This window comes from Herpailurus yagouaroundi, unplaced genomic scaffold (assembly GCF_014898765.1).
Source record: "Herpailurus yagouaroundi ecotype Mexico unplaced genomic scaffold, PumYag 185, whole genome shotgun sequence".
In the NCBI taxonomy this organism is placed as follows: Eukaryota; Metazoa; Chordata; class Mammalia; order Carnivora; family Felidae; genus Herpailurus; species Herpailurus yagouaroundi.
The window spans coordinates 9,950,754-9,962,854 of record NW_024412416.1 but is presented as its reverse complement, the minus strand read 5'-3'; the positions used below and the strand labels follow the sequence as shown (position 1 = coordinate 9,962,854).

The window sequence follows — 12,101 nt, the reverse complement described above, 5'->3', positions numbered from 1 at the left end:
AGCCTGCTTCGGATTCTGTATCTCGCTGTCTCTCTGCCCCTCCCCCACTTCTCTCTCTCTCAAAGGTAAACATTAAAAAAAAATTAAAAAAAAAAAGATTCTTGAATGAAAGGCAGTTATTATTAACAATTTCATAATTCTGGAACCCTGCAAGAATATCTTTACTAAAAATATATGTCTGCAGTATGTAAAAAAACCCAAAAAACCACTCTCAGGAATGTAATTTAATTTTTGTACCCCTTTAACTTTGAATATTTGATTACATAGAAATTTTTGGAGAAATGGTTTTTTTGGAAATCTTGTATTTTGAAGAATTTTAAATTTACATAGAAATTGTTAGGTATAGTACAGAGAAATCCCATTTACATTAAACCCGGATTCAATGTAACATCCTGCCTTATTTGCTTAATCGTTGTCTGTCTTTTTTTTAAAGTAAGTTGCAGACATCATGCTCCTTTAACCCAGATACTTCATTGTGTATTTCTTAAGAACAAGGATATTGCTCTTACATAACCACAGCACAATTAGCAAAACCAGGCCCTTTAATGCTGGTACAATGTTAAACCTGTAAGCCTTCCTCAGATGTTGCCAGTTGTCCCAATAATGCCCTTCATGGCAATTTACCTCTGCCTTTCAGCTGCCAACCCAGAATCCTGTGTCACATTAGTGGGCAAGTCTCTAGTCTGGAGCATTAACTCAGTCTTTCTTTGTGTTTCATTAGTGATATTTTGGAAGAATAACTGGCCAGTTTTCTTTATAGAAGGTCATCTTCCCTTGGGTTTGTGTGATGTCTACTGAAGACTGGATTGAGGTTATGCATTTTTGTTGGGGACACTGTAAGTGATGCTCTGTCCTCTGTGGGTGTCATCAGGAGTGGTGCTGGTTTCATTATTTATAACATTACCTTTTTTGCTGACTTGATTCAGGTGATATCCACCAGGTATCTAGTTTTCCTTTTGTAATTTATAAGTGAGCAGACTATTTAAAAAATAAGGATTTTTTTTTCTTTTGAAAAGAACCCATCCGTATTTGAAAATATTGGAAAACAGAAAAGCACAAAGTACATTATGAAATTGGCTTCAACCATCCTAGGTATAGGTACCTGCTAATAAAGTTTTGGTGTTTTCTTCCTTCTCAAGTGTGTTTTGAGCACCGGCTACTTCCTATTCTAGACTAAGGGGATATCACAATGAATAAAATGTGCTCTCATGGCACTTACATTCTAGTGAATAATAATAGCTATTATTTCTTTACTTATTGAGATAGTGTAGCCAGATTCTCCCACAGAGAGTCGTGACACAGACTTTTCTTTCCAGGAAGCAACTTCATTCCTGCCGGCACCGCTCAGTTGGGCTCGTACCCGAAGCACTGAGCACCAAACATCATGTGGCACAGTTTTTTATACATTGTCGATTTTTTTTGTCTCCCATATATGGTAACACACACAAACATGTAGTCTGATTAAGTGGTCTCATGTTACAGGGTCATGAAGGATGTTATGTATGTGCATAGCCAGGTTACCTTGAAGGCCCCCCCCCATTTTTTTTCTTTCCTTAGGGAGGGGACCCTACCACAATATAAATGACAAATAACATGGTATTTGTTTTAGGTGTACAACATAATGATTTGATATATGTATAGATTACAAAACGATCATGAAAATGAGTTGAATTAATATCCACCCACACATAGTTACACATTTTTTTTTTTCTGGTGATGAGAACTCTTAAGATTTACTCTCTTTGCAACTTTCAAATATACAATACAGTATAATAACTGTGGTCACATCCGTTATATGTTACGTCTGCGTTACATTGATTATAATTATTATTTGTTGAACATGTTATTATGTCCCGTGAACTGCTTTAGGTGCTTTACTTTTATCACTTATTTAATTCGTACAACTTTATGAGGGAAGTGTGATTGTTCTCTCTTACAGCGGAGAATTTAACATATCCAAGAGGTTAAGCAGTTAGAAATTGACGTGCCATGCGGTGATTCAGCCAGAGATCATCCTCTTACCCACCATGGCATGTTAATACATTAAAAGCCAAATTTGAAAGTTAGAAAACAAATTGACTTAAGGTGGTGATAATATATTGTTAAAAAATGTTTATTTTGAGAGAGAGGGAGAGAGAAATGGGCAGAGAGGGAAGGAGGTAGAGAGAGAATCCCCAGTAGGTACCACACCCAGTGAGGAGCCTGATGCGGGGCTCCATCCCATGGCCACCAGATCACGACCTGAGCAGGTATCAACAGTCAGACCCTCAACAGCTGAGCCACCCAGGCGCCCTAGGTGGTGCTAATACTGATCTTTCGCCAGCTGAACTCGGGCACCATTGTCAGCCATGAGCTGGGATGCTTTATACTTGGCTAGGATTTTCTCTAATAGCCAGCCCTCCACCGTCCTCCTCATAAGTACTCACCCCGTTTCCCAGGCCTTGTCCATTCCCACACCGTAATCTTCTCTCTCCTGCTTTGCCCTTCCCTGTGTCATTTTCCTCCTGATCCAGATACTGTCCCCAGTGAAAGGAAGGCCCCGGGCATAACTAGGATCTCAGGGGCCTGGAGAGTCTGTCAGCAAGACGATGGGTCTCCTAGGAAGAGAAAATCCTTGATCTAGAAAAGGGAGATCTGTTCTTTGAATTCCAGATTGGAAGTCTGGGGAAAAAAACGTTTGTTTACTTAATTTTTTTTAAGTTTATTTTTGAGAGAGAGTGAGTGGGGGAGGGGCAGAGAGAGAGAGTGAGAATACCAAGCAGGCTCTGTGCTGAAAGTGGGGCTTGAACTCACGAACTGTGGGATCATGACCTGAGCCAGTCAAGAGTCAGACGCTTAACCGACTGAGCCACGCAGGTGCCCTTGTGTTACTTACCAATAAATATATAAAGGTGATTATGATACTGTTAGTACTGTATGTCTACTATATACCCGAGTTAAAGATGGGGAGAACTGAGACCACGGCTACCATATAAAGTTCTGTTTTTCTTGGCAAATAAGTGACTGGCGTTTAGGACTACGGTGCCTTCGTATTTGGGGGATCACCAATAGTAACAAGATGGGGCCTGGTATAGGTTGTCTTTTTCCATTAGTTCTTTTGGCATCTGTCAGCAGAAATAGTCCAGATTCAAAAAAGTGTCAGGTTCGGGAATACATTTCCCATTAATGCAGAAGCATGGAAAATACCGTTGTGAGGAGAGCACTCTGTTTCTTCGGTTTACTGGAGAAGCAGAGATTTAGAACCTCTCTTCCTGGGGCTTCACTCCAGAACGTCTTGAAAATTGCCCTCGTTAGTAAGTTCATCTGTGGTGGTTAGATGCGTGACAGACATAGTAACCGAGTAGCTAGGTTGATCTGTCTGTTCATTCCATGGGGCTTGTCCTTCCCATGAGCAACAAATTATGTACCGGAATATTCCTCAGGGAAGGTGTGGTTACAGCAATCATCTCAACCAGAGTTCTTTTTAGATCTGTTTTTCATCCTTACTTTTCAGGCACCACCGCACGAGCCTAATCCTGCAGCTCCCGCCTGCATCACTGTAGGTGCACTGTCCCTGCAGTGAAACCGGAGCCATGTGGCCCACGGCAGAGTGACAGTGTTGACTGTCTGCTCCCGTGACTTTGGGAGGGCAGAGGGTGCTCCTCCAGGGAAGACAGGTGCTGTCGTCCTGGGTGCCTTTGGAATCTGAATTTCAGGTGGCTCTGAGGTGATTGAGGCTTCTGGGGTCCCTTCTCTTTAATATTTTGGGTAGTTTGACTTAACATTAAAAAGAAAACCATTGAAGCTATGAGAGCTTTAAAGCTTCTTTATTTTGCGAGTGAAGAAAGAGGTTGATGTTAGCCATCTCCTCTGTCCTCCATTAAAAGAAGGCCCCAGTTATCACTTAATATCTTGGGCACAGAGTCTTCTGTCTTCTAGCAAGATATTGGGTCTCATGTGGAAATCCCTGATCTTGAGAAAGAAGATATATTCTTAGACTTCCAGGATACATATCTAGGTGGAAAAAAGAACAAACCCAGATGTTTTGTTTTGTTTTGTTTTTCTTTAAAAGTCCACAGTGTAAATAATTTAGGCTGGCAAGCCATACAGTCTCGGGGAACCGCTCAACTCTGCAGGGGCTCATTATAGTACAGAAGCGTGGCCCGGCGTAAGACTTTACCTATGGACGCTGAAATTTGAACATCAGATAATTTTCACATGTTAAAAGATTTTTTTTTTTCAACCATTTAAAAGTGTAAAGAACCTTTCTGAGCTCTTGCGCCATATAAAAACAAGCAGAGAGCTGGATGTGCCCGCGGGCCCGCCTGTGGTCTAAAGGATGAAACTTCAGAGCTCTCATTTTTTTTTTTTTCCGGGTTATAATGGTATTTCGATACCTTGAGAAGTTTGTTCTTCTCACATGTGCTGCAGACATTTTAGCTGGTTGCGGTTTATCATGCCAACGGGTATTAAAATTTTACCAGCCTAAGCTTTTCAAACATGTTTCCAAGAAAAGGACTTAGGCATGAGTCTCCATTATAATTCTAAATAGCGACTGCAGCCAGGGATAATTCTGTTGTACCGACTGTGCTGTTCCTTGTGTTAGGGTGCTTTGGAACTTTCCAGTTCGGCATTTGTACATAGTAAGTCACAGCTTATTTGTTGCTCATTGTGACTTCTTACGTGTTGCACTGAGCACATTTGAGCCCCTACCATGTACACAAAGCACTGGGAATAAGTGAAGAAATAGGCCTTTGAGGCTTTAGGAAATATTTTGAACTCTGTTTCCAGAATCAACCTATTGGAGCATTTCTGTTAATAGGCTTGGTCCTAAGTTTGATGTTATGATTTCTGGTTTTCGGTGTTTAATGGAACTCTACCTGCTGCTCCATTTTGCTGCCAGGCTTGGTAAATTGTGGCCACAGGGTGGCATGGTTCTCTAATAGACTTCATTGGTGTTAAAATGGAAAAGAAAAAAATACTGCAAGGCATGAGAATTCTCTCCCCTATTGTAGTCTGGCTTTCTCTAAATTGGTTTTTCCATAGTACATTATTGTTTTTCTTTTTTTTCATAGTGCATTATTAAGATTTAGATAATACTAAGCCCCAGTGCTTTAAACCTTGGTGCTTTAAAATCTTTTGTTTATGGAGACAACATGAATTGTATAATGTTTATGATTGGGAAGATGGTAATTAGGACTGTATTTTATAGATTATATTTAATTTAGACAGTAGCCTCAATGAAAAAAACTAACCTGTAAAAACTAGAAGGAATATTTGTGAATAAATGACAGAGATGTCTTCTCAGTAGTTGCAGAGTCATGGGCAGAGGTACTGGCAAGTTTCTGGTCTGATTGCAAGGGTTTGATGGAGGGTTGGGTAAAGAAGGGTAGGGATTCCAGATGGTCAGGAAACAGATTAGTAGAAAAGTGACCGTCCCATCCATGTAGATTAAGAATATTATCGTAGGCTGAGAGCAGAATATGTTCCAAGAGTTTTCGTATATTAGCTGGAGGAAGAGAATGCATTATCTCCATTTGTATAGACAAGGAAAGTAGGGTTAGAGGATTTGAGTCAAGTCTTTGTGGGTGGAGTTTAAACCCAGACTTGCCCAGAGCCCAAACGAATGCTCTTTGCACTCGTCCAGGCAGGCTCAGTGGAGACTGTCCTTGTTGCAGAATGGGTGGATTTGGCAGCGATGTCTGGGGTGTAGAATTCAGAGTTGTTGCTCTGGGCAAGGGGCATTCTGGGCACAGGGATGTGACTGTTTAATATGCCTCCTCCATCCTCTTGGCCTTATTTTTGGATTCTTTTGGTTGGATTCCTTTCTTTTTAATACCCATTCATCAAGTAAATATCCCAAATGTTACCTTGTTAGTTTTCTCCTTTGTCTGACCACCTCCACTGAAAGGGAAGCTTTTAGGAGCACAGAGGTCTTCTTTTCAGATCATTTTGTATTCTCAGTGCCTACAATTCTTCCTGGCACACAAGTGCTCAGTGTTTATGTTTGTATAACCTTACTAGAAATGATACATTTGATTTTTCCCTAAATTTGATGTTTTGTGAAGGTAGACTCCCAGGAGGAACCTGACTAATGCAGGCTTGCTCTGTCTTTCCTTTCCTAGGGCGACTGTGTGGTTACGGTGTTGCTGGCTGAGGAGGACAAAGTTGAGGATGATGTAGTTTTTTATTTGGTATTTTCGGGTTCCACCCTCCATCACTGCACAAGTACACGGAAGGTCAGTGCTGATACGCTGGAGACCATTGCTCCTGGTAAGTATTGGGTGGAATCTTACTGGCCTTTGCTGGTTCTCAAGTACTTTTTTTTTTTAAAAACTGTTCTATTTATTTATTTGTTTTTTAGGAAGAGAGAGAGAGAGAGAGAGAGAGCACAAGCAGGGGAGGGGCAAGGGTGGGTGGGGACAGAGGATCCAAAGCGAGCTCCATGCTGACCAGTTGATAGCAGTGAGCCCGGTGTGGGGCTCGAAGTCATGAACCTGAGATCATGACCTGAGCCAAAGTCGGATACTCAACTGACAGAGACACGCAGGCATCCCCTGATTCTCCAACACTTTTATTCCATGTTCATTAGTGTGGAGTAAGAGGAAGAACGGATCAGGGTGACAGAACTCTTTCTTGTCAGATCTTTATTTTAAATACACATTAAGGTAAAGCATTTTGCTTATATATTGCTTATTCTACGAAAATCTGAGACTCACTAGAAATTAGCAAAAATGGTGTCATAAGTTGAAAGATAAAAATTAGGATCAGCAAAAATATTAATTTATTAGAGTATTGAGGTTTGGGGGAAAGTAAAACATGTGGAAGATTCAGGTTCTAACGTGGCTGCCGTGCTGTGACTGCAGATTTGATGCTGAATGTCACAGGGGCAAAAGCAGAGGTAGAACGATAAGTAACATAGGCCTCAGAATCTAAGAGGGACCTAAGAATCTTTTATAAAAGCCAAACTTTCCAAATTATGGTTCATGGTGGAACGAGGACCATGTTTAATCACTGTTTAACAGAATTCAAAGGGGAAAGTATTTACTCATTAAAAATTCTTTACAAAGTCACAAAGTCCTTGCTACTTCCCCCGGAAAGAGCTGAAAAAATGGCTGTCTCTTCACCTATCGCAGTACCTAAAGGTGTGCCGACGTGTGTTCCGAGATGAGCTCATTTCCTTAGCTGACCTTGTTTCACAGTTAACAATTAACCACTTTTCATCAGAAGGCAAAACCGGGCACATTGAGGGGTAAACCCCTAAGACGTGTTGACAGTTAACTTGTTCTTTAGACAATAAACTAGACTTAGTTCTTCCTGAAATGTTTCTTTTTCCCGGTGTTTTTATGTAACACTGATTCCACTGTGTTGAAATAGTGTAAAAAAACTACTACTTTACCAAGGGCTTTTAATATCTAGTCTTGCCAGTTTTGGATCCTGTTGCCAGTTTTTCATTGCTGTGCCATTTAATATAAATTAGCTTCATGTCTGATACCCACCAACTGCTGGAAATTATCCTACAGTTAAGAACTGAGGTTTATGACAGTTGAAAGCTGTATTTAGCTTTCTGCTTGGCAGCAGTGGTTTTGAAAAATACAGTACAGAATTTAAAGATTCTTGACAATTCCTATGAATATCTGCCCCCCGCCCCCCACCCCTGCAAATTTTTAGGGATTGGAAATTTAACAAGGAGTTCAGGATAGATACTGATTTCTTCTCTAAAGCGTATTAAGTATCCTCCTTTGTAACCTAAAGCTCCAAACATCTTGTTTCCTGTGATGTATATCGTGTCAGAAAGGCTTATCTGGAACTTGAGGTCCCCTCTGGAGCAGGTGCCATCCAGTGTCACCATTGCTAAACACCTGCCACGTGTGAGAAACAGTCCTCAGCAAGGAGAGTTGTCAGTCACTGGCGCACGTGTAAGAAAGAGTGTCTGTAGATATGGGGAGGATGCCAGTGGCTGTAAGAGAAAGGTCAGGGGTATCAAGGGTGTAGCCCTGCATCCTAGTTGTGGTCCTCAGTCCCAAGTACCAGCAAAGTCCAGCCCCTGGGAGACGGATATGCCCGGCAGCTCTTGGACCTTCGCTGGCAAGGCACTGACATCAGGATGGACGCTTATTTTCCTGAGTTTCATAAGCCCCTTGTACTTGTACGACAGCCCAGAGCTCCGAGTTCGTTCCAGACCCTTACTGATTTCCAACCTTCCTTCCTGAACTCTGGTTCCCATTTCATCCCTTGCCTTTGGTGGTTGTTGTTGTTGTTGTTGTTGTTCTTCTTCTTCTTCTTCTTCTTCATTTTAAAAAATTTTTTAATGTTTATTTTTGAGAGAGAGCACAAGTGGGGGAGGGTCAGAGAGAGGGAGACACAGAATCCGAAGCAGGCTCTAGGCTCCGAGCTGTCAGCACAGTCCGACTTGGGTCTCGAACCCGTGAGCTGTGAGATCATGATCTGAGCCGAAGTCGATACTTAACCGACTGAACCACCCAGGCACCCCCTTGCCTTTGGCTCTAAACCTCTTTACATGTCTCTGTCCCCCTCTTTTCCAGCCACATCCATCTCTGGGTGTCCTTTAGTGTACTTATCGACTCTGAGTACCCTTACCCTGCTGACCCCAGCGAACCAGAATGGATATTACACTCTGCTGCTTTCTCCTAATTTGATTTAAATCCTCAGAAGTCATCCCTGACCCATTTGCATGGGGCCTGGAGTCCTAGTTCCTGCCTTCTCTAGTTTCCACTAATCAACTCTCCCCTCCTGTAAATTGTGGTCTCTGGCACCTCCCGTGTTCCCGGTCAGGCCTACGGGCCCAACCGCCTGTCCCCTTCTCTCTCCAGTTGGACTGCACGGTCTTCTCCTCATTGAGTTCACTCAGGATGATGACAAGAGGTGCCTGAGCACAGCAGAAGTGACAGAGGCTTCGAGTCCCTACCGGACCCTCTTGTACAAGCAGGCCAGACGGAATGGCAGGCCGCACTCTAACCGTGGACCTTTGATACGGATGCACAGTAGCAGTGAGGCCCCGGTTGGTGACTCAGAAGCTCTGTTCACTGTTTAAGCAGAGGGGACTCCCGAATGGAGCCCGTTGCTCTGGTCAGCATGCAGGAGCTCCTCCCGTTCAGCTGCTACATCTGCTGTAGTCATTTGTGGATGTGTAGGGATGGACATCTTGGGGTTTGAGTTAGATTTGAATCTCTTGTTTATATCATGGCATGAATATTTTAGCCTAGAATTAAACTGCCTTAAGTCGGTTTTTAGGGACATCTTAGACTTGTTCCTTACCTCCCTTCAGCTCTCTACTGAGCTATCACCTTCTCAGCGAGGCCTTCCCTGTCCACCTTATAAAAATATACAGCGGCCTCCCCTCTGGACTCCCTCTTGCCCTTTTCTGATTTGTTTTTTTTCCCATTGCACTTACCAACTTCTAACATGTATATTTCATTTATGTTAACTTATTTTCTACTTGACTTTGCTGAAGGCAAAGCTTCATGAGGGTGTGGATTTCTGTTTTGTTGGTGTATGCTAGGAAGGCTGTTAGTAATCCCTACCATTTGCTGGAACCGCTTTTCTACTGTATTTGAATTCATCCCAATTCTTGGAAGCCGCTCTTCTAGAAAGGTTGTGCACACATGTGTACACACACACATACACATGCACACACAACCCCTGCACCCTTTCTTTTGAAAAACGCAAAAGGAGTTTGATCTGGCTTCTTGAACTGAATTCTTGGCTTGAGGGCGGGAGTCCGTGTTCTCTTTCCAGTATCTACCTACGGTGATTTCTGAGCCTCAGTGAGCTGTATTGACAGCCTCAGGTTTCTTGTCTGCTGCGGGCAATGTCAGAGTAGTGAGGATTCTTCATGGAAAGTGTCTGCTTGCTTTGTGCATCCTGGTTACCAGATGCAGCAGCAGCTACTGGGAGGGGTGTCTGTGCACCCTTTTTGCTCCTGTGTGGGACCAGCTCCTCTGGGCCTCGTCAGTTGGGTGCACTCTGGGAAGAAAAAGAGCTTTGTGTCTTGTTCTTGCTTTTAATGTCATGTTTCATCCAGATTGCTGGCTCTGATGTTTCTTTGAGTTCTCTGCAGGTTTCACTGTCAATGTTCTGTCACATTTTAGTTTTTACTAAAACCAGATGATTGATTGACCTTCAAAAGGCAGCTACTTCTTGATGTTAGTCTCTAACCTTTCATTATTTGGGGATGGAAGAGAGAAAGAAACCTTTCTAACTTGGCTCCTTTAAAAAAGCTCTTTAACTTCAGATACGAAAATTATTTTCCTTTTTTTCTGTTTCTTCACTTTTTTGTTTGTTTTCTAATGAAAGGTTAGAATGAATTGTACATGTGTGTTTAATTATAAACTGTAAAGGCTTAGGGCACCTGGGTGGCTTAGTCGGTTGAGCATCTGACTTCAGCTCAGGTCATGATCTCATGGTTCATGAGTTTGAGCCCTGCATCGGGCTCTGTGCTGACATCTTGTAGCCTGGAGCCTGCTTCAGATTCTGTGTCTTCCTCTCTCTCTGCCCCTCTCCCACTGTGACTGCCTGCCTCTCTCTTTCTGTGTCTCTGTCTCTTTCAGAAATATAAATAAGTTGTAAAGGCATTAAAAAAATTTTTTTATGTTTATTTTTATTTTTGAGAGCGAGACAGAGCAGGGGCGGGGCAGAGAGAGAGGGAGATACAGAATTCGAAGAGGGCTCCAGGCTCTGAGCTGTCAGCACAGAGCCCGATGCGGGGCTCAAACCCACGAACTGCGAGATCATGACCTGAGCATCCAAAGTTGGATGCTCAGCTGACTGAGCCAGGCACCCCAATTGTAAAGGCATTTTAAATTTTTTTTTTTAATGTTTTATTTATTTTTGAGACAGGGAGAGACAGAGCATGAACGGGGGAGGGTCAGAGAGAGAGGAAGACACAGAATCTGAAACAGGCTCCAGGTTCTGAGCAGTAAGCACAGAGCCCGACGCGGGGCTTGAACTCACGGACCGCGAGATCATGACCTGAGCCGAAGTCGGACGCTTAACCGACTGAGCCACCCAGGCGCCCCTGTAAAGGCATTTGAAAGTAATCTCTTCTTGCCTTACTACCATCAAAAAGCTGTGGACATGATGATTCCCCTTTTTTCGTAAATACAGTATAGTAAAAGTAATAACATCTAAGGGGGCAGTTAGGTGGAGGCTTTGGTTTCTACTTTATTTGCCTTTGAATTGTTTGAATGCTTTACAAGTGAGTGTGTTACAAAAACATATATAGTAATTTTTAATAAAAATATTTTGAAGACTGAAAATAATGCTGTTTCTTTTGAAAATAAAGCCATCTGAGTGCTTAATTAACACTAGACAAACAGGCTTTATTTTTTATTTTTTAGCATATATTTTTTTCTGTTTTTTCTTTTAAGTTTTTTAAAATTTATTTTGAGAGAGAGAGAACAGGTGTGAGTGGGGGAGGGCCAGAGAGAGAGAGAGAGAGAGAGAGAAAATCTTAAGGAGGCTCCGCTTTGGTGGCACAGAGCCAGACTCGGGGCTCAAACCCACGAACCGTGACATCATGACCTGAGTCAAAACCAAGAGTCGGATGCTTACCCGACTGAGCCACCCAGGCGGCCGCAGGCAAGGTTGGTAATAAAATATTACATGCAAAATACGAATTTCTGGTTTAAGAATATAATTTGCTATGAAATACAGCCTGAACTGGAAATACATCTCTAAAGACAAAAGGTATTGCCTTTGTAATAAATGAAATAAAATATCTCCATTCTTTTTTCTTTGTATGAAACAAATCCAACCCCAAATCCCATCTTAACTAAAAGTTGATTTTCCTTTAGAGATGGAACTGAGGTTTTTCTTTAAAAGTCTTACGCAGGACTGGTTAAGAATTGTAAAGAAATCTGAGTATCCTTGGAAGATAATTCTTGAGGGATATGGAGTACTGTCTAACTGCGTTCATTCTTATTAGTGACATGTTAATTTAGACCAAGCCAACAATGATTTCAGAATAGAAAATGAGCAGGATGTTTAGTGGATGCTGTATATACTATTTTCCTGAAAGGCTTTGGTGCAGGGTCTCTCTTAAATTGAAATCTTTTTTTCACCATGTCTATTTACGTTTAGAATTTGTGGCAAAGTTTCTT

The 12,101-nt window shown here is 42.1% G+C and overlaps 1 protein-coding gene across 10 annotated transcripts in view; it reads left to right on the top strand.

Annotated features, from left to right (window-relative positions):
- The window catches only part of AKAP13 (A-kinase anchoring protein 13), a 333,617-nt gene that overhangs the window by 119,326 nt on the left and 202,190 nt on the right, over positions 1-12,101 (top strand). For all 10 annotated transcript variants that reach the window (XM_040493732.1, XM_040493734.1, XM_040493731.1 and 7 more), the window contains one exon: positions 6,105-6,252. In XM_040493732.1, coding sequence (XP_040349666.1) covers positions 6,105-6,252 — 148 coding nt within the window. The remainder of the gene's footprint in view (positions 1-6,104; positions 6,253-12,101) is intronic.